At 44.7% G+C, this 21,751-nt stretch overlaps 2 protein-coding genes across 10 annotated transcripts in view; one reads left to right on the top strand and one right to left on the bottom strand.

The window, feature by feature from the left end:
* The window catches only part of LOC111183115 (proton-coupled amino acid transporter 1), a 103,944-nt gene that overhangs the window by 10,467 nt on the left and 71,726 nt on the right, over window positions 1–21,751 (bottom strand). The window contains exon 10 of the mRNA XM_022590192.3: window positions 1,134–1,213. Within this exon, the coding sequence (XP_022445900.2) occupies window positions 1,152–1,213 (62 nt within the window). The 3' untranslated portion in view covers window positions 1,134–1,151. The remainder of the gene's footprint in view (window positions 1–1,133; window positions 1,214–21,751) is intronic.
* Window positions 1–21,751, top strand: part of FAT2 (FAT atypical cadherin 2) — an 87,465-nt gene that overhangs the window by 59,684 nt on the left and 6,030 nt on the right. For 4 of the 9 annotated variants that reach the window (XM_089909579.1, XM_022590178.3, XM_089909578.1 and 1 more), the window contains 4 exons: window positions 549–746; window positions 4,527–5,337; window positions 8,301–8,446; window positions 18,973–19,414. In XM_089909579.1, coding sequence (XP_089765705.1) covers window positions 549–746; window positions 4,527–5,337; window positions 8,301–8,446; window positions 18,973–19,414 — 1,597 coding nt within the window. The other 5 variants (XM_089909581.1, XR_016392820.1, XM_089909583.1 and 2 more) reach the window with 5 other exon arrangements.

The raw sequence follows: 21,751 nt of genomic DNA, 5'->3' as shown, positions 1-21,751 counted from the left end.
GATACTGTTTGTAGATAAGGTTTTGATGCTAAAAAAGAGAGTTAACAACCACTGTGTTACAGCATACTGAATTCCCGTGTTATAGAACAATGACTGGAACAATATCCAGGGGATCCATTTTTCTCTGTTAATTCCTAATCATCTTTGAATTTTCTCATTGGTCCTCTAATCAGAAAACCATTTATAGGTTTTCAATGGACCCTATGAATCACAAAATTCCCACATGGACCCCAGGCACTAATTTATATACATGAGTCATCAGCTATGTGACTTCGGCAAGTCACCTCTATAGGATAAAGGGACTCTAAAGACCCTTCCAGCCCCAATGGGCTTTGTTTCTAAAAACCAGCACTGCCCTCAGTAAGTTCAAAAGTCAACAACTAATTCACAGATGGGCAGAATGAATGAATGACATCTCAAGATGCAGACATGACCTGGGAGCAGTCAGAGTGCTGAGGACTCATCCCAGAGAAGGGGACCCGGAAAGATGTGAAAGAAAGGACTGGGACTCATTTTGCTCTTTGATTTCCTGTCTCTCTTGGTCTCAGGAAAACTCCCCCATCGGCAGCAAAGTCCTGCAACTGATCCTGAGTGACCCAGACTCCCCAGAGAATGGTCCCCCCTACTCATTTCAAATCACCAAGGGGAACGATGGCTCTGCCTTCCGAGTGACCCCGGACGGATGGCTGGTAACCACTGCAGGCCTGAGCAAGAGAGTCCAGGAATGGTATCAGCTTCAGATCGAGGTGAGAGCTGTGCTGGGCCACTGGTGGTGACCATGGGGACAGAAAATGTGCTGACATATACAGAACTCTTCCTTTGTGCCAGGCACTGGCCTAAGTGCTTCACGGGCATCACTGCATTAAATCCCCACAACATGCTGTACAGTGAGTACGGTTATTACCCCCAGTTTCCAATGTGGTAACTGAGGTACCCAGAGGTTAAGTTACTGGCTGAAAGTAATGCTACTAATAAGTGGTAGAGCTGGGCTGCTTCAAACCCAAGCATTCTGACTCCAAGCTCTTAATTCCTCCCCTGCTCCCAGACAGAACAAAAACTCCCGCACCCTGGCTCTAACTCCTTGAGTTTGGCCAGGACAGCTCTCTGAACCTCAAGTCTTTTGAAAGACCTACCTCAGAGAATTGGTGCTGTTATCGAACCAGGTTCAGTTTGTCCAACCGTGCAGCAAACTGAAATGCTGAGATGCCGAAGTCTGCAGTAAAGAGAGGGTTTATTAGCAAGGCAGCCAAGCAAGGAGATAGGAGAACAAGTCTCAGAACCGCCTCCCAAAAGGCAAGGGGCTTGGGGCATTTATGGAATAAAAAATAAAGGAGCAGGGCAGTCTGACGCATGGGGAGCATGGGGAAAGGTGACAGGAAAAAGGTGCAGTAATCATAGTTCTGCCGCAGGTGTAACTAAGCTACAGGTCTCTGCACGTTCAAAAATGGAGGCAGTTAGCACTATCTGAGGGTTTTCTGCCCTCTGACGTCAAGGTCACCAAGCAGACCCTTGGGCATGCCCAGTTAAAGGGTCGGCGGTCCTACCCAGTCTTAACCAGCTCAACTCCAACTAGTCACGGTTGACTCCAAGTCCTGGAAAATAACTCTGGAAAACATCATATTGTTTAGGATATGTGCAGGTGCAAGTCTTTAAATGACCTTGTTTAGTGAAGGCAGGTGAAATGAATTTGACTAATCCATAGATCCACTACTCCATGATTACCCACAGTTTCAGTGCAGGGGTCAAATGAGAGAACATATACATACATGGAGAGGATTATGGTGATATTATATGGGTTGTATGAGAACTGCCCAAGGAAAAGTGGCCAAGATGGTGATCAAACATTTCTCCCTCATTTCATTCCCCCAAATCCCTTTCCTAAATCTCAAATCTAGTGGATCCTACTATTCTGTGAACTTCTCTGGGCTCACAATGATGTAGTCATCCATTCAGCCAGCCAACCAGCCAGCCAGCCATTCATCATTCAACAAACGTTTATGAGTACCTATCATATACTTAACATTTATGAGTACTTATCATATGGCATGCTACCTGCTAGTAATATAGCAGGGGAAAGAAGGGGATGATCCCCATCCCCATGGGCTTTTGATTCTAATTATGGAGATAAGCAATAAACAGATGAAGAAAGTGACAGGAGGCTCATAAGGCACAAGAGAGACACTTTCAGAGGGTGGCTGTCCTTGTGAGGAGGGGGCATTTGAGCTGAGATCTGAGGAGCTGCCCATGTGGAAAGTGTGCAGGAGAGTATCACAGGCAGGAAGAGCAAGATGAGACCAAGTGCCAGGGTGGGAAAGAGCTTGAAGTGACCTGAGGTGTTGCCATGTGGTCAGCTATTGGTGAGCATCGGTGGGAATGAAGTTGAAGAGATGGGTTGGGTGGATCACGCGGGTCTCATAGCTTGGATGACCGTGTTATTTGAGGCCCAAACTGTGATGTTCTTGAGAGTGAGAGAGGCACTAAAAATAGTTAATTGGTGATAAGTGATCCACAAAGGTGAAAATCAAGACTGTCCTGGGCTAACCAGGAAGTAGAGTCATCCTAATGATAAGCCTTGATAATACTTTTAGATTCTAATCAAAGTGCAATTAGAAGTGATTGAAGGGTTTCAAAGAGAGAAGTGACCCTTCTTGTGTCTCAGGAGGCTTGTTTTTGAAGCTCTAGAGAAAGTCAGTTGAAGGGGGCAGGAGTGGTTGAGGGAGACCAATGAGAATTCATCTAAGCTGGAGGTAGTGGTGATGAGACCTTGAGGTGATGGTGAAGATGAACAAATGGACGTATCTGCGACAGGTTTTGCTTGGAAATAAATGGGAGTCGGTGGTGGATTGGATACGAAGAGAGAGAGAAAAGAGAAGAATCATGACCACTCCCAGGTTCCTGGCTCCAGTAAAGTCTGGATGATAGGGCCATCTATGAGACTGGAAAGACTTGGGGTGGGGGAGGGACAGGTTTATGGGGTAAAATGAGGGCTCTGCTTAGCATATGTTACCTTTCAGGTGTCCATAAAATATCTAAGTAGAGGTGTCCAATAGGCAGCTGGGAATGGGAGTCTGCAGCTCAGAGGACAGGCGTGGGCTAATGTAGAGGGTCCTCAAAGCCAAGGACATGGGTGTGACTATCTAGGGAGGCAACAGCTTCCTGACCTCGGTATACTGGCCCAGACAATCACTCAGTAACTATTGGCATCATCACTGTCTCTTGCATTTGTCCTGTATTTCTGCTTCCGTTCACTGGGAGGCACTATAGGCCAGCAAAGAAACAGGCTATGAACACAAGAAGAAGTTCAGATTCTGCTCTGGCCTTACCTGCTGTATGACCTTGGGCACGTCACTTGACCTCTCTGAGACTCAGTTATATCTTTTGTAAAATAGGACACTTCAGGGTACTTACCTCATAAGAAAGATAAACTACGATCATGCATTTAAAGCATTCAAAAGTGACTGGCACACAGTTTGTACTCAGTTAATATTAGTTATATATTATTCTTAGTAGTAATGTTAATTATTACTGTTGCTATTTATATCTCATCAGTGTTATGCACAATTCTCAGCAGTAGGTGTAATATTGCACCTTTCTCCCGCACTCAAAGCGAATCCACATGAACAAGATATTACCGTAGGGAAAACCGTGAAGACCCTGCTGACAGCTGAGAAAGTGATAACATTACTGAGGAGAGGAAGGAAAGCTTCCTCCTTGCTAAGTCCAGACAGAAAGTTGCAGAGATGTTTGGTGAAATGTGCAAGGGAAAGGCATTTCTAATTTACGATCTTTCCTTGCTTAAGTGAGGTCACGTTGCTTCAAACCTGCAGTGGCTTTTCGGGCCTGCCTTAAATCCAACCTCGTGCTCCTCAGCCCATCAGCGACAGCCTGGGCTTCCCTCTCTGCTCACCTCTGGCCCTCAGCCCTGCCCGCTCCTCCAGCAGCAGTGGTCCCTTCCTGCTGTGTTGAGCATTCTTTCCCACCAGAGGGCCTGACGCTTGCTGTTCCCTGTCTGTCACCTCTTCTCCTCACCTCTCTTTTCTTCTGATCATAGCAGACGGCCTGGCCCATACAAGGCACTCAATAAATATTTGTTGTTTGAGCTGAAGAAGACATGCCCATCCCAACCCCGACCCCAGTCACATAGTAAAGAGGTGTAAGAGAACCTCCTTAGGCTGACAGGGGCCATGAAGGGTGTACCCTAGAATCACTAGGAGACCTTTGATGACCCTCCTAAGGAAAGAGACAGAATGAGAGAAGCTCAAGAGGTAGGAAGCCGCGTGTGGCTGGAGAGGCTTAGGACGGGCTCAGAGAAGTGTCAGATGGAAGGTGGAGTTACGTTTTACCACCCACACCAGTGATGTGGGATGTAACTCCCTCCACAGAGCCCTCAGTGCTTTTGGAGTTACAATTTTCCCTTTCAAATGCAACAACACGCTGAGCCTGCCCTGGAGCAGAGGGATGTGGCTCCCTGGGGAGGCCCCGACAGCCCCAGTCCTATGGTAATTCGGTGCCCGCTTCACCCACAGGTGTCAGACAGCGGCACCCCGCCCCTCTCATCTTCCACGTTGGTCAGCGTCCATGTCAGGGAGCAGAGCCACTACCCACCCTCCGCCCTCCCACTGGAGATCTTCATCACCATCGGGGAGGAGGAGTTCCAGGGCGGCATGGTGGGCAAAATCCACGCCACAGACCGAGACCCACAGGACACGCTGACCTACAGCCTGGCAGGAGAGGAGAGCCTGGGCAGGCGCTTCACAGTGGGCACGTCTGATGGCAAGATCATCGCTGCCCAGGGGCTGCCTCGGGGCCGCTACATGTTCAACGTCATGGTCAGCGATGGGACCTTCTCCACCACTGCTGGGGTCCATGTCCACGTGTGGCATGTGGGGCGGGAGGCTCTGCAGCAGACCGTGTGGATGGGCTTCCACCAGCTCACCCCGGAGGAGCTGGTGAGTGACCACTGGAGGAACCTGCAGAGGTTCCTCAGCAACAGGCTGGACATCAAACGAGCCAGCATCCACCTGGCCAGCCTGCAGCCTGCAGAGGCCATGGCTGGGGTGGACGTGCTCCTGGTCTTTGAGGGGCATTTGGGGACCTTTTCCAAGCTCCAGGAGCTGGCATCCAACATCACTCACTCAGCCAAGGAGATGGAACACTCGGTGGGAATTCAGATGAGGTCAGCCATGCCTGTGGTGCCCTGCCAGGGGCCAGCCTGCCAGGGACAAATCTGCCAAGAGACCGTGCACTTGGACCCCAGGGTTGGGCCCACGTACAGCACAGCCAGGCTCAGCATCCTGACCCCGCGGCACCACCTGGAGAGGAAATGCTCCTGTAACGGTGAGGAATGGGACTTCCCCGGGACAACCAGTGCTGATGGCCCAGCCAGACTGACTCCAGGGATGGAGATCCCAGCAGGGGGCTCTCTGGGGTAGTCAGAGGGACATTTTAACAGGGTTAAAGACCAGGGACCACCACAAGACAGGTGGGGCCTCACAAAATCTAGTCATGGAATAGCACCCTAGTTCTGGTCACTTTTTGGAACTTTGAAAATAATGGTAAGAATTCAAGAGGCAGTTCAGCATCACAGCTGAAAGCATAGACTCTGGCATCAAGTTGCCTGGGTTCAAATCCCAGCTATGCCACTAGCTAGCCAGGTGACCTTAAGAAAATTATTTAACCTCTCTGTGCCTTTGCACTGTGGTAGGGATTAAATGAGAATTAAATATCAAGTGCTTGCTTAGAAAAGTGCCTGACCTACAGAAGGTGGTCAATTAACCCAAGTTACTAGCGCTACTACTATTACTACTATAGCCTGAGAGCTTTAACCTCAACGTTTAGGCTAAGCAGCTCAGGTTCAAACCCCAGCTCTGTCATTCACGAGCTGTGTACCTTTGGGTGGATTACTAAAACCCTCTGAGCTTTTTCCTCATCTTTGAAATAATGAAGATAGTATCATCTGTCTCCTTGAGTTGGTTTGGGGAGTAAATTACTTAATGGATATGAAAGCACTTTAACCCCTAAGCTGTCTCATGCTAAGCACCCCGTCAGTGGTGGCTGCCATTCACATGGTGGTAGTTGTTGCTATAAGGACTCTGCTATGTGCCGGTCTCTGTGTGTATGTTACCTAAACTCATCACCACCACCTTAGGAAGCAGGATCATTAGCTCCATCTACAGCTGAAACAGGTATGGGGATTGTATTGGTTTGCTTGAAACTGTACAGCCTCCAGTGAAAGGCTGGTTATTCAAATACCTGTGTCCCACTCTAAAGCCTGAGCTCTTCGCCAAACTCTTTAGGAACTTGGTGTTCTGACAGGACTTACCCCAGTGCCCCTGGCATTAGGACCAATGCCCTGGATCAGCTCAGGTGCATTTGCAAAAGGGGAATGACATCAGCCCCGCCCCCTTGCCCCCTGACTGGCCTGGCCTAGGGGTCCATCCAGCTTGCATTAGGGAAATTCTAGGAAGATTTGTGGACTTTCTCCAGGGCCCTGTGGATTTAGGCTAGGTGAGCTACTCTAGGGGTATGGGGTGGGCTGGGGCGGCAGGTGTTCCCTTCTTGTGTCTCTTACCCTGGAGTCAGCTGCAGGGAAAGCTGTGATGGCTGAAGGTTCTCTCCTGACCCCCTGGCATCAGATAGCAGAGGTTCTAAAATTCAAGGTTATGCAAAATCACCTGGGGAGCATGTTTATAAAGTGACCTGCTCCTGGCTGTCACCTGCGGAGTTTTTTATTTAGAAGGTCTTGGGTGACGCCTGGAATTGGCCTTTTTAGCCAGCACCTCAAGCATTTCTGAAGCAGGTGGGCCAAGGGCTGCACTTTGAGAAACACTAGGTAGGCTGGCTCACCTAACACCAGAACCACTTGGAAAGAAGTTTGGTTTCTGTTTGTTTGTTTGAACATTTTAGTGAAACAGGACACACAGAAAGATCCATGTATCATAAGTGTACAGCTCAACAAGTGTTCACAAATCAAATACATCGGCGTAACGAGCCTCGATCAAGGTAATCACCTAGATCAAGGGCCAGAATACGATCAGCATCTCAGAAACCTCCCTTGGGCTCTCTTCCAGTTGCTACACCCATCATGGGGAGATTTTTTAAATACAGATACCCAAGTGCCACCAGAACTACAGAATCTTACTCACTAAGGGTAGAGCCTAGCATTCTGTATTTTAAAAGATTCTTCAGCTAATGCTGATACTCAGCCAGGTTTGGGGATTCTTGATCTAGATCACCTGCAATATCCCATCCAACAATGACCTACCGGAATGGAACTGCCAGCATCAGAGCGTTTTAGACATACGGTATGACAGCATCTTAGCATCTTGTAATCCCATGGGCCTCACTTTCTGGTTCTTTCTCCTCCTTTTGGCCTGTGTTCCCTCTCTTCAACAATCCTCTTCCCTAGGAATCTGGAGCCTGTACTGCTCATCCCTTCTCCTGATAACTGATAAGCTTATTCACACTGAGGTTGTAGGGATTTAATAACTGAACTCACTTCTGAGGAGGGTGGATTTAAAAAAAAAAAAAATCTGCGGTGGGCATGGCTAAATATAACACAGCATGTCCCAAAGGAGTTTCCACAGAATGCTATTTCCAAGGGCTAAGGGTACGAAGTCCACACTAGAGGGTCCCATGTTCAAATAAGCTTGAAAAACTCAAGTTTAGGTGAAGTCTCAGGCTCCTCACTGCGCAATTCTGCATTAGCAATTGCCACGGAGGATGGAGCACATGGAAGTTTTGGCCACACCATTTATCACTACCTTCTTCCTTTACCACAGAAGTCTCTCGACTCCTCCTCTCGACTCCTTTCGTGTGGGAAGTGCTTACCCAAATGATTACACTCCTGATGATGAAGAAGATGTCTTGAGGCCAAAGCCCTCGTGGTGTCCCTGAAATCACACACATATGCAAAATCCTCTCCAACTCAACCTCCTTCTTCCCCAAGTGATGTCAGAAATCACATGGAAAATATGGAGGATAGAAGTTTTGACTTGTGCACACTTGACTGATGACCTTTCTGGCTTGATTCTTGCTTTCTTAATGGTTTGAGTTCATAGTTTCTGATCCAGGCCAGGACCCAAGGCGAGGGTCCCTGGGGCCAGAGGAAGGTGTGCAGGGTGATGGCCCCTGTCTAACTGTGTGACCCTGGACAAGTAACCCCACAGCCTCTGTAAATTTCATCTGTAAAATGGAAGCAAATGCTTGCCACCCAAGGGTTGAATGAGACAAAGTCAGTTCCAGGGCTCCGTGGGGACCACTTTGTGTGGAGGTGACAGTGCCTCTGGTTGCTTTCACAGGTACTGCCGCGAGGTTCAGCGGTCAGAGCTTCGGGCGGTACAGTCTCCCAGAGGCTCAGAATGGGCACATCCGTTTCCGCCTGAAAACACTCCAGTCACAGGCCATCCTCCTGTTCAGCAATAAGACAGTGTGTCTCTCCCTGAAGGTAAGGCACTGCCAGCCTGAGAGATTTCCTGTGAGTGTGCCAGGCTGGGGAGGTGAGGCGGCATGGGGGGTGGCCAAGAAGGGTCACTTCTGCAAAGAAATCCCTGCATGGTTTTCAGGGATACTGGGTGTGACTCTTAGGTAGAACACGAGACTTGCCAGCCATGAGAGCCAAAGCCACCCCACCTGGCAATACATGTCCAAGGACAACAGAGGTCAGGCGTTCTGTGGGATGACAGAGAGCCTCTGAAGATAGAAAGAGAGATGGGTAAGGCCACCTAGACCTGGTTGATGCTTTTATCATTTTTTGCTGAGTAAGAGACCAGTGTTTTCCAAGATGGGTGGAAGGCTGGGGTACATTAAGGTACGTGGAATCCACGTGGAGGAAAATGAATTTCCTTTCAAGGGTCTTTTAGTCCTTCTGATTATGTCTTGTAGAAAGTCTCAGAGTACCTGCCTGATTTTAACATCTCTATCACAGGTGTCCATCTCCCATTTTGACAAAGAGAAAGCAGACTTTGGCAGCTAGTTAGAATTTAATCCATTCAACAAATATTTGTGGAGCATCTACTATGCAACAGGCACTCTTCCAGGTGCTTGGGTCTCATCAGTGAAAAAGACAAAAACCCCTCCTAGAGCTTTCATCCTATGGTGGGAGACTGACAATAAACCAGAAAATTATAGAGTTTGTCCAAATGTGATAAGTGCTTTGGGTTAAAAGAAAAAAAAAAGGTTAAGGGGGATGAGGAATGTGGGAAGTTGCAATTTTATTATTATTATTCTTTAAACAAAAGAGAGAATTCTATTGGCTCATGTAATGGAAGAGTCCAAGGGTTGACCTCAGGCTTGGGTAGATCCAGGTGTTCAAAGTATATCAACAGGATCCTTTTCCTTCCTGCTGTCAGATCTGCTTTTGTTCAGAAGACCACAAATATCCCCCCAAGTAATGGCAAAGGTGGCCCCAGCAGCCCAGGCTTTCATTCTGCCACCAAGCCAGCCCAGCAGAAAGGGAGCATCTCTTTCCAACAGCGGTAAAAGTCCCACCTCAGACCTTGATTGGCAGGTCTGAGTCATGTGACTATCCCCAAGGCTGCCAGGGAGAGGGGCCAGCCTTCCCAGAACAACATAGATCAGTTGAGAAGGAGGCAGAGTGTCCCAAAAGGAAAAGAAGAATGAGGGGCACAGTAACCACTACTGTCCACCCCTACCCTTGTGTACCTGTCCACCTGCAACGCGGAACCCTGCAGCAGCAACTTTGCGGAGGTCAGCTGCTCAGAGAGCAGGGTGGTGTGCAGGAGAGGCAGCCTGCAGAATATTTCTCTTCTACAGTCACAGTCCTTTTGTGCTTTTAAAGCTCTCAAATAAATCATAAGCCTGGAGGTCATGATTTTCATGGACAGTCTTCTTTATATTTTTCCTTTCCTGCTATATTATTCTAAATTCTGAAAATAGCTTTATGGGTTTTTTTTAAAATAAAAATGACAGATACCTATTGTAATAAATTAAAATGCTATAGGGAAATATACTGAAGAGAGCCAGTTGTTCATGTCAGGCTCCTGTGACCAGCACATGTGCATGGCTGAGCTCCCATTTTCGAATCCCTGCTCAGGCACTCGGTCCTTTGGGCCAGAGCCTCAGTCTCACTACATCTCGATTTACTCATCTATGAAAATGGGGCTCATCCTTGTAGAGTGGTCATAAGAAAGTACTGAGCCCTTGTTGTGCCAGACACCTTATTGCCTGTGTTGTAGAATTTAGTCCTCGAAAGAGCCTTGTAAGTTGGTGACTGTCATCATCCTCGTCCTATAGATGAAGAAACCGAGGCTTGGTGGGATTAAGTAATTTGCTTATGACCGCACAGGCAGTAAATGGTGGGGCCTGGGCCAGTCCAACCTGCTCCAGCACCCGAGCTCTTACCCATTGCTCTGTACTCCGTGAGAATTACAGAATGATTCAAGGAAAGCTTTTGGCACAGTGCCTAAAACAAAGCAAGCACTCAAGTAATTGTGTTCATTTTTAAAATAGTAATGATACTGATGACATGGTGCAGTTTTATACAAAAGAATGACACATTTGGTACAGTCTTTTTTTTTTTTGTAACATTTTTATTGGAGTTAAACTGTTTTACAATGGTGTGTTAGTTTCTGCTGTATGACAAAGTGAATAAGCTATACGTATACATACATCCCCATATCTCCTCCCTCTTCCATCTGCCTCCCACCCTCCCTATCCCACCTCTCTAGATGGACACAAAGCACAGAGCTGATCTCCCTGTGCTATGCAGCTGCTTCCCACTAGCTACCTATTTTACATTTGGTAGTGTATATATGTCCATGCCACTCTCTCACTTCATCCCAGCTTACCCTTCCCCCTCCCTTTGTCTTCAAGCCCATTCTCCACATCTGCGTCTTTATTCCTGTCCTGCCCTTAGGTTCTCCAGAACCATTTATTTTTCTTTAGATTCCATATACATGTATTAGCATACGGTCTTTGTTTTTCTCTTTCTGACTTTCTTCACTCTGTATGACAGTCTCTAGGTCCATCCACCTCACTACAAACAACTCTATTTAGTTTCTTTTTATGGCTAATATTCCATTGTATATTTGTGCCACATCTTCTTTATCCATTCATCTGTCGATGGACACTTACTTGGGTTGCTTCCATGTCCTGGCTATTGTAAACACAGCTGCAATGAACATTGCGGTACATGACTCTTTGAATTATGGTTTTCTCAGGGTATATGCCCAGTAGTGGGATTGCTGGATCGTATGGTAGTTCTATTTTTAGTTTTTTAAGGAACCTCCATACTGTTCTCCATAGTGGCTGTATCAATTTACACTCCCACCAACAGTGCAAGAGAGTTCCCTTTTCTCCACACCCTCTCCAGCAGTTATTGTTTGTAGATTTTTTGATGATGGCCATTCTGACTGGTGTGAGGTGATACCTCATTGTAGTTTTGATTTGCATTTCTCTAATGATTAGTGATGTTGAGCATCCTTTCATGTGTTTGTTGGCAATCTGTAAATCTTCTTTGGAGAAATGTCTATTTAGGTCTTCTGCCCATTTTTGGATTCGGTTTTTTGTTGTTTGATATTGAGCTGCATGAGCTGCTTGTATAGTAGTTTTCTGGTAGCATCTTTAGGATTCTCTATGTATAGTATCATGTCATCTGCAAACAGTGACAGTTTTACTTCTCCTCTGCCAGTTTGGATTCCTTTTATTTCTTTTTCATCTCTGATTGCTGTGGCTAAAACTTCCAAAACTATGTTGAATAATTGTGGGGAGAGTAGGAAACCTTGTCTTTTTCCTGATCTTAGTGGAAATGGTTTCAGTATTTCACCACTGAGAACGACGTTGGCTGTGGGTTTGTCATATATGGACTTTATTATGTTGAGGTAAGTTCCCTCTATGCCTACTTTCTGGAGGGTTTTTATCATAAATTGGTGTTGAATATTGTCAAAAGCTTTTTCTGCATCTATTGAGATGATCATATGATTTTTATCCTTCAATTTGTTAATATGGTTTATAACATTGATTGATTTGTGTATATTGAAAAATCCTTGCATTCCTGGGATAAACCCCACTTGACCGTGGTGTATGATCCTCTTAATGTGCTGTTGGATTCTGTTTACTAGTATTTTGTTGAGGATTTTTGCATATGTTCATCAGTGATATTGGCCTGTAGTTTTATTTTTTTGTGACGTCTTTGTCTGGTTTTGGTATCAGGGTGATGGTAGTCTCATAGAATGAATTTGGAAGTGTTCCTTCCTCTGCTATATTTTGGAAGATTTGAGAAGGATAGGTGTTAGCTCTTCTCTAAATGTCTGATAGAATTTGCCTGTGAAGCCATCTAGTCCTGGGCTTTTGTTTGCTGGAAGATTTTTAATCACAGTTTCAATTTCAGTGCTTGTGATTGGTCTGTTCATATTTTCTATTTCTTCCTGGTTCAGTCTTAGAAGGTTGTGCTTTTCTAAGAATTTGTCCGTTTCTTCCAGGTTGTCCATTTTATTGACATATAGTTGCCTGTAGTAATCTTTCATGATCCTTTGTATTTCTGCAGTGTCAGTTTTTACTTCTCTTTTTTCATTTCTAATTCTGTTGATTTGAATCTTCTCCCTTTTTTTCTTGATGAGTCTGGCTAATGGTTTATCAATTTTGTTTATCTTCTCAAAGAACCAGCTTTTAGTTTTATTGATCTTTGCTATCGTTTCCTTCATTTCTTTTTCATTTATTTCTGATCTGATCGTTATGATTTCTTTCCTTCTGCTAACTTTGGGGGTTTTTTTGCTCTTCTTTCTCTAATTTCTTTAGGTGTAAGGTTAGGTTGTTTATTTGAGATGTTTCTTGTTTCTTGAGGTAGGATTTTATTGCTATATATTTCCCTCTTAGAACTGCTTTTGCTGCATCGCACAGGTTTTGGGTCACTGTGTTTTCATTGTTATTCGTTTCTAGGTATTTTTTGATTTCCTCTTTGATTTCATTGGTGATCTCTTGCTTATTTAATAGTGTATTGTTTAGCCTCCATGTGTTTGTATTTTTTACAGATTTTTTCCTGTAATTGATATCTAGTCTCATAGCGTTGTGGTCAGAAAAAAATACTTGGTACGATTTCAATTTTCTTAAATTTACCAAGGCTTGATTTGTGACCCAAGGTATGATCTATCCTGGAGAATGTTCCATGAGCAGTTGAGAAGAAAGTGTATTCTGCTGTTTTTGGATGGAATGTCCTATAAATATCAATTAAGTCCTTCTTGTTTAATGTATCATTTAAAGCTTGTGTTTCCTTATTTATTTTCATTTTGGATAATCTGTCCATTGGTGAAAGTGGGGTGTTAAAGTCCCCTACTATGATTGTGTTACTGTTGATTTCTCCTTTTATGGCTGTTAGCATTTGCCTTATGTATTGAGGTGCTCCTATGTTGGGTGCATAAATATTTACAATTGTTATATCTTTCTTGGATTGATCCCTTGATCATTATGTAGCGTCCTTCTTTGACTCTTGTAATAGTCTTTATTTTAAAGTCTATTTTGTCTGATATGAGAATTGCTACTCCAGCTTTCTTTTGATTTCCATTTGCATGGTGTATCTTTTTCCATCCCCTCACTTTCAGCCTGTATGTGTCCCTAGGTCTGAAGTGGGTCTCTTGTAGACAGCATATATATGGATCTTGGTTTTGTATGCATTCAGCTAGTCTATGTCTTTTGGTTGGAGCATTTAATCCATTTACATTTAAGGTAGTTATCGATATGTATGTTCCTATTCCCATTTTCTTAATTGTTTGGGGTTTATTATTGTAGATCTTTTCCTTCTCTTGGGTTTCCTTCCTAAAGAAGTTCCTTTAGCATTTGTTGTAAAGCTGGTTTGGTGGTGCTGAATTCTCTTAACTTTTGCTTGTCTGTAAAGGTTTTAATTTCTCCGTCAAATCTGAATGAGATCCTTGCTGGGTAGAGTAATCTTGGTTGTAGGTTTTCCCTTTCATCACTTTAAATATGTCCTGCCACTCCCTTCTGGCTTGCAGAGTTTCTGATGAAAGATCAGCTGTTAACCTTCTGGGGATCCCCTTGTATGTTATTTGTTGTTTTTCCCTTGCTGCTTTTAATATTTTTCCTTTGTATTTAATTTTGGATAGTTTGATTAATATGTGTCTTGGCGTGTTTCTCCTTGGATTTATCCTGTATGGGACTCTCTGCACTTCCTCGACTTGATTGACTATTTCCTCTCCCATATGAGGGAATTTTTCAACTATAATCTCTTCAAATATTTTCTCAGTCCCTTTTTTTTTCCTTCTTCTTCTGGGACCCCTATAATTCTAATGTTGGTGCATTTAATGTTGTCCCAGAGGTCTCTGAGACTGTCCTCAATTCTTTTCATTCTTTTTTCTTTATTCTGCTCTGTGGTAGTTATTTCCCCTATTTTATCTTCCAGGTCACTTATCCGTTCTTCTGCCTCACTTATTCTGCTATTGATTCCTTCTAGAGAACTTTTAATTTCATTTATTGTCTTGTTCATCATTGTTTTTTCTCTTTAGCTCTTCTAGGTCCTTGTTAAACGTGTCTTGTATTTTCTCCATTCTATTTTTAAGATTTTGGATCATCTTTACTATCATTACTCTAAATTCTTTTTCTGGTAGACTGTGTATTTCCTCTTCATTTGTTTGGTCCAGTGGGTTTTTACCTTGCTCCTTCATCTGCTGTGTATTTCTCTGTCTTCTCATTTTGCTTAACTTACTGTGTTTGGTGTCTCCTTTTCTCAGGCTGCAGGTTCATAGTTCCTGTTGTTTTTGGTGTCTTCTCCCTGTGGGTAAGGTTGGTTCAGTGGCTTGTGTAGGCTTCCTGGTGGAGGGGACTGGCACCTGTGTTCTGGTGGATGAGACTGGATCTTGTCTTTCTGGTGGGTAGGACCACGTCCGGTGGTGTTTTTTGGGGTGTCTGTGACCCTTATTATGATTTTTAGGCTGCCTCTCTGCTAATGGGTGGGGCTGTGTTCCTGTCTTGCTAGTTGTTTGACATAGGGCATCCAGCACTGTAGATTGCTGGTCGTTGAGTGCAGCTGGGTCTTAGTGTTGAGATGGAGATGTCTGGGAGAGCTTTTGCCGTTTGATATTATGTGGGGCTGGGAGGTCTCTGGTGGACCAATGTCCTGAACTCAGCTCTCCCATCTCAGAGGCTCAGGCCTGACACCCGGCCAGAGCACCAAGACTCTGTCAGCCACATGGCTCAGAAGAAAAGGAGGAAAAAGAAAGAATCCGAAAAAAGAAAGAAGCCCAAAGAGCTTTTGTTAATGTGAGTTATATCTAGTGATGTTTACCCTGTTAGAAATTAAAACCATGAAACACTTAAAATAGCTGTTATTAATCCATTTAGAAATGAGTAATAAGCCCAATTCATGTTCACATAAATAACATAATTTTTGAAAAGCAGTATTTTAAAAATTACTGATAATGGCATTGTTTTACATCTTTGCAAATCTCTTTCATGTCTGGCTTAATAAAATATAGCTGGATTCTCCTAAATGCTTCTACATTCAAAAGAAAGAAAGAAAAAGTAATAAAATAAAGTTATTAAAATAAAAAAATTATTAAAAATAAAAAACTTTAAAAGTAAAGAAAGAAAGAGAGCAACCAACCAAAAAACAAATCCACCAATGATAACAAGCCCTAAAAGCTATACTATAAAAAACAAAACAAACAAAAAAACCCAGACAGACAGAACCCTAGGACAAAGGCAAAAGCAAAGCTTTTGGGAAGTCTGAGGTCTTCGGCCAGTGTTCAGTAGGTGTTCTGTAGGAGTTGTTCCACATGTAGATGTAGTTTTAATGTATTTGTGGGGAGGAAGGTGGTCTCCACATCTTACTCCTCCACCATCTTGAAGGTGCCTGGTACATTCTGTACATTCTGCTTTTCTCCCTCAATGAAGATGAGCCTCTAACTGCTATGTTGTCTCCCAAGCCAGAGTGGAGGAGATGATGCTTGCATTCTGCCCTTTTGTGGGAAGTAGCAATTTTAAATAAGGTGGTTAGGGAAGGCTTCATTGAGGTGATAATTGAACGATAATTTGAAGGGGGTGAGGTAGTTAGCCATGTAGACTTCTGGGGGAACAGCATTCTAGGTAGAGGGTATAGTTATTGGCAGGAGATTGCTTGGCATGTTTAAGGAACAGCTCAGGCGTCAATATGGCTTGAGTGAAGTGAGCAAGGGGACAGTAGTAGCAGGAGTTGAGGTCAGAGATGTAATAGGATGGGGTCATATCTATAAAGGTCTCATAGGCTATTTAAGGACTTTGAGTTTTATTCTGAGCAAAGTGGGGGGCATTAGAAGGTTTTGAGCAGAGAATTAACATGGTGTGACATATGCAAAAACGGTCCTTGTGGCTACTGTGTTGAGAATAGATTTTAGAGGAACAAAGATGGAAGTGGAAAGACCCAGCCAAAAGGCAGTAATTCTGGTGAGAGCTGATGGCAGTTTAGATCAGGGGAATGACAGTGGAACTGGGAAAAAGAGTTCAGATTCTGGAGAGATTTTGAAGGTAAGGTCAACAGGACTTCCTGATGAACTGAATAAGGGCTGCGAGAGAAAGCAAGGAGTAAGATGTTGACCTGAGCAACCTGAAGGAATGGAGTTGCTGCCAACAGATGCGGGCAAGGATACAGGTGGAGTAGGTTGGGGAAGGGGGATGACCAGAAGTTCCGTTTTGGACATATGAGCTTGAGATGACTATTAGACCTACTAGTGGAGCTGGACAAACAAAATCTAGCGAGAAAGGTCTGGGTGGAGATGAAGATCTGGGATTCTTCCACATATACATAGTATTCAAAGCCATGAGACTGGGGAGATCACCAAAGAGTGTAGAGTGAAAAGAGAGTAGACTAAGGATTTACCCCTGACATACTCCAACACTGAGAGGTTGGGGAAGAGGAGGATCCAATAAAGGAGAATGAAAAGATACAACCAATGATGTTGGAGAAAAACCAAGAGAGTATTGTATCTGGGAAGCCAAATGAGGGATGTGTATCAAGAAGGAAGCAGTGATCAGCTGCATAATATGCTGCTGAGAGGTCAAGTAAGATGGGAAGTGATATCAACCATTGAATTTGGCAACACAAAGGATGCTGAGTGCCCTGACACCAGTGGCTTCAGTTACATGGTGGGTGGGGGTAGAATTTTGCTGCAAAGGGAAAGCAAAGAAACAAAGTGCTATCTGGCAGGAAAAGTGCGTTCAAGAAAACTTTTTTTTTTTAAAGATTAGAACAATAACAGCATGTTTATATGATGACTGGGATGATCCAGTAGAGAGTGAACAAAGATGTAAGAAGGAGAAAGGAAAGTCAGTGGCATCTTGTCCTTCAGGAGGTAAGGGGGGTGGGGTGGGATCTAGTGCATGAATGGAGAGATTGGCTTTGGACAACGTGGACAGATACGATGGTGAGGGTGCCTGGAAGTTTCCATCTGATTGCTGAGAGCGAGGATGGGGAGAGAGACGTTAAGGGTCTGAGGAGAGAGAAGTTGTGAAAATAGTCATCTGAGAGAGTGAGGGAACTAAGCAAGATAGTACGATTGTTGGGTAGCATGAAGGGCTCATTTGAGACTCATGGTCATGAAATTAAAGGGAGACCAATAAGCAAAAGCTGTGTGTTTTTCTCCAGCCATGTTCAGCTCCATGATACTTATATATAGAGGGAGAGTTGGATTTTACCGGATTTGTGTATTAGCCAAGTGAGTTCTACCAAGTAAAAGAGGGACAGGAGTTTGGCTATGGAATTTAAGATTGGTAAGGAGAGGAATGAGGACATTACAGAGGGGAGAGACAGTGAAAAGATGGAGGGATCAACAGATCTGTGGTCCTAGGTAAGTGAAAGGAGTGATTTAATGACAATGTTTTGTATAAGTTGTACTTATATTTGTCATTGTCTTTTCTTAATGGCAGGTTATATTGGTTTTCTATTTACTGTAATAATACTGTTTTCTTTTTAAGGAAATAAAGGTATAGGTAGAATTCAACCAGGGCAAAAATCAGGAAGATGGTGTACAAATGCCCAACTTCTGGAAAACACTGGGTTAGATCTTCACATTTCACCCAGAGAAAGCGCTACCTAACCCAGAGTGACAGGAAAACTATTTGGCCACAAGTAGTCCCACTTCTCGAGGGTGAAGGGAACTAAAATGTTCTAACCCAGTGATTCTCAGACTTTTTGATTTTGGGACTTTTTATACTCTTAAAAATAATCGAGGATCATAGGGAAGTTTTGTTTATGTGGGTAACAGCTATTGGCATTTTCATTATTAGAAATTAAAACTGAGAAGTTTTAAAATAACAAGAAACCCATTACATGTTAACATAAGTACCATATTTTTAAGAAAAATTGTTCCATTTTCCATAATTAAAAAAAGAGTGGTATTGTTTTACATTTTTGCAAATTTCTCTTACATCTGGCTTAATAGAAGCTAGCTGGCTCGTACCTACTTCTGCCTTTATCTGTTGTGATAGCGCATGTCTAGAGATCACCACTGTATATTTTGTAACAGAATCAGAGTAGAAGAGGCAAATAATGTCTTGGATTACTATGAAAATAGTTTCACCTTGTAGATGCCCTGAAATCATCTTAGAGACCCACTTCAAGAACTGTTGAACTGTTGAGTAAGGGAGTGGGGGTGAGAGGGAGGTTTTTGGTATCCCTGAAGGCTGAGGAGTATAGAATACTGGAGAGGCCTGTGAAGAAGAATCCAAAAGACAGGGTCTTGATCAGCAAGGCATCTCTGGGCCTCAGTTTCCTCATCTCTGAAATGGAGATATCATCCCTGCCCAGGCCATCCCATGGAGAGCGGCGAGGGCCAAACGAGACCATAGAAGAGCACTTTGAGGGTTTCTATACTTTACAAATACAATGTCTAAAACAGCCTTGAAAATCACCAAACACTACCCCTCCTCTCTGTGAAAATAAACTAACATTCTTTGCACTGGCAGCTTCTGAGAAGGGATTTTTTAAGTACTTCTTGGCTTTGCTGATGGCCATTTGGATTTTCTTTACAGCTGGTCGATGGAGTGCTCCAGCTGGAATACCATTGCCCAGGTGGCTTCTACAGAAATCTTTCCTCCCAGTCTCGTGTGAATGACCAAGAGTGGCACTCTGTTCTGGTGGAGGAGACAGATACTTCCGTTCACCTGTCGGTTGACAGTGCAGCCAACGCCTCCCTTGCGCTCCCAGAGAACTGCTGGAGTCTGAGGCCTGAAAGGGACCTCTTTCTGGGTGGCCTCGTCCTCTTGCATTCTTTCCCAAATGTCTCCCAGGGCTTCGAAGGCTGCCTGGATGCTGTCATGATCAACGGAGAGGCGCTGGAGCTGCTGGCCCATGGCAAGAAGGTGGCGGGCATGCTGGAGAGGCGGGCCCTCACCCAGTGTTGCCTCCACAGTGACCAGTGCAGCCAGAACCCGTGTCTCAACGGTGGAAAGTGCTCACAGACCCGCGGGGCAGGTAAGGCTAGGGCTGACCCTGAGGCTTATCCCAGGAGGCTCTGCAGAGGACCCTGCCAGGTTGAACTAGCAATCGTGTATCACCATAGAGTTTACCAAGCCGATTCCTCCACCACAGTCCTATGAGGGAGGGAGTGGGGGTGGAGGGCGGAGAAGAGAGCCATTAAAGCTCCATTTTACTGCTCAGGAAGCCACTGGGCTACGTAAGGGATACCCAGAGAGGTAAAGGAACGCACCCAAGGTCACAGGGCTGTTAAGCGAGAGGCGTGCTCAGGGTGCAGATCTCAGTGGAAATATCCCCCTCTTCCCCTTACTGTCTGGTGAGTAACGAGTAGGGATCTGCTAGGTTTACACCAGGGGAGGCCAGTAGTCTTCTTTCTCCCTCAACAAGAACTATCTTTCTTTCTCCTTTTTTTTTTGGATGGGGGAAGGGTACGAATGCGGACCTCTGATGTAGAAGGCTGAAGTCATCACACATCTCAGTGTCATCATTGGTGCGCGCTAAGTTTCTCTCTCCCTCTCTTTTTTTTAAAATTTATTTTTGGCTGCGTTGGGTCTTCGTTGCTGTGTGCGGGCTTTCTCTAGTTGTGACAAGCGGGGGCTACTCCTCGTTGCAGTGCGCGGGCTTCTCATTGCGGTGGCTTCTCCTGTTGCGGAGCAGAGGGTCTAGGCGTGCAGGTCTCAGTAGTTGTGGCTCATGGGCTCTAGAACGCAGGCTCCAGTAATTGTGGCAAATGGGCTTAGTTGCTCCGCGGCATGCGGGATCCTCCGGGACCAGGATTCTAACCCGTGTCGCCTGCATTGGCAGGCGGACTCTTAACCACTGCGCCACCAGGGAAGCCCAGTTTCTCTTTCTTATTGCCCTTTATACTCCACTGCCTTCTCCCTTCCTCAAACCCATAGGCAAACATTTAAAGTTTTAAAATGAGTTCTTTCAAAATGTAAGAACTGTTTTTCACATGCTTGAATTTCTAACTTATATAACTGGTATATCATGTTTTACAGTTTTCCATCCACGCTGCCACGAGTAATTCTTATTCATTGCTTTTAATTGCGGCTCAATACTCCAAGGCGTGCACGCGCTCACCTTTCCCCTCTGGACTCTCCCAGCAATGGGCTTCCCACCTCCATCAACAATGCTGCACCAAACATCCTCCCACATCATGTTACAAACCTGTGTGAGAACTTTTCACACATACACACATACATACGCACCACCCAGAGACGGAATTCACATACTCAGAGTATGCAAATAGTTACTTTGACTAAATCGGGTCAGACTGCTGTCCAGCATGGCCGCAGCAGTCTGTACTTCCACCAGCAAGTGCGTGAGATTCCTAGGCCCCTGCATCTCTGTCAACACTTGGCATTCTCCCATTTTCTAATCTTTACCTGACAAATAATACTGTCATTTCTACCTAAGATACCCAAGGAGTCCATCACTTCTGCATCCCCACCGCCATTGGTCTGACCCCAGTCCCCATCACCTCTCTTCTTTTCTTCTGCACCAGCCACCTCCCTGCTCTCCTGCTTCTCTCCCTCCACTAGCATCTTCCAGCAGGGCACCAGAGAGATCTTTAAACAATGTAGATATGAGCACATCGCTTTCCTGCTTGGAATCTTGCAGTGGCTTCCCCTTGCCGTTCAGATGCCGTTCAGATGGAGTTCCAATTCCTAATTCCTGCCTGTGGGTCCTATGCCCTGGCCCCTCCCACCTGCTGGTCCACCCTGGTGACATGCTACACCCTCTCCTCCAAACCTTTGCACACGTTCTCCTCTGCCTGAAACATCTTCCTCTTTGCCCCTTTATCTTTTTGCCTGGCTAATTTTTACTCAACCTTCAGGTCTCAACTAAAATATCACCTCCTCCAGGAAACCTCCCCTGGTGCCTAGTTTAGGCTAACTCCTTTCCCCAATGCTTCCCTTCAATAAAACTAATTTTTATGATAATTACTAATATACTGATATTATCTATAACTATCTCAGTTTGAACCCCCAAATTGCCATTTGCTTGCTGTGTGACCCTGAGCAAATGGCATGCATTTCCCGAGCCTCATTCCCTGACCTGCCATCAACTTGTACCTGTCCCTGATGAGGATAATAACAGTAACCAATCTCAGGGCTGTCGGGAGGATCAAATGAGCTAATACATGAAGATTCTTAGAATAACGATTACAATAAATAGTGTTGTCTAGGATGACGGTACTCATTATTATCCTTTAGATGCCTATTCTCTGTAGTCTGTAAGTTGTTTGAGGGCAGGGATCCAACCTTCTTGTCCAGCAGGGCACCAGTGCCTACCACAGTGCATGTGGCAGAGAGAGGCACTCAATAACTA

Source organism: Delphinapterus leucas, chromosome 3 (genome assembly GCF_059928025.1).
Source record: "Delphinapterus leucas isolate spDelLeu-1000000601 "Yukka" chromosome 3, BTC_Dleu_Yukka2, whole genome shotgun sequence".
NCBI classification, from domain to species: domain Eukaryota; kingdom Metazoa; phylum Chordata; class Mammalia; order Artiodactyla; family Monodontidae; genus Delphinapterus; species Delphinapterus leucas.
Note: the sequence above shows the minus strand (reverse complement) of the source record. Positions and strands in the feature narration are given on the sequence as shown.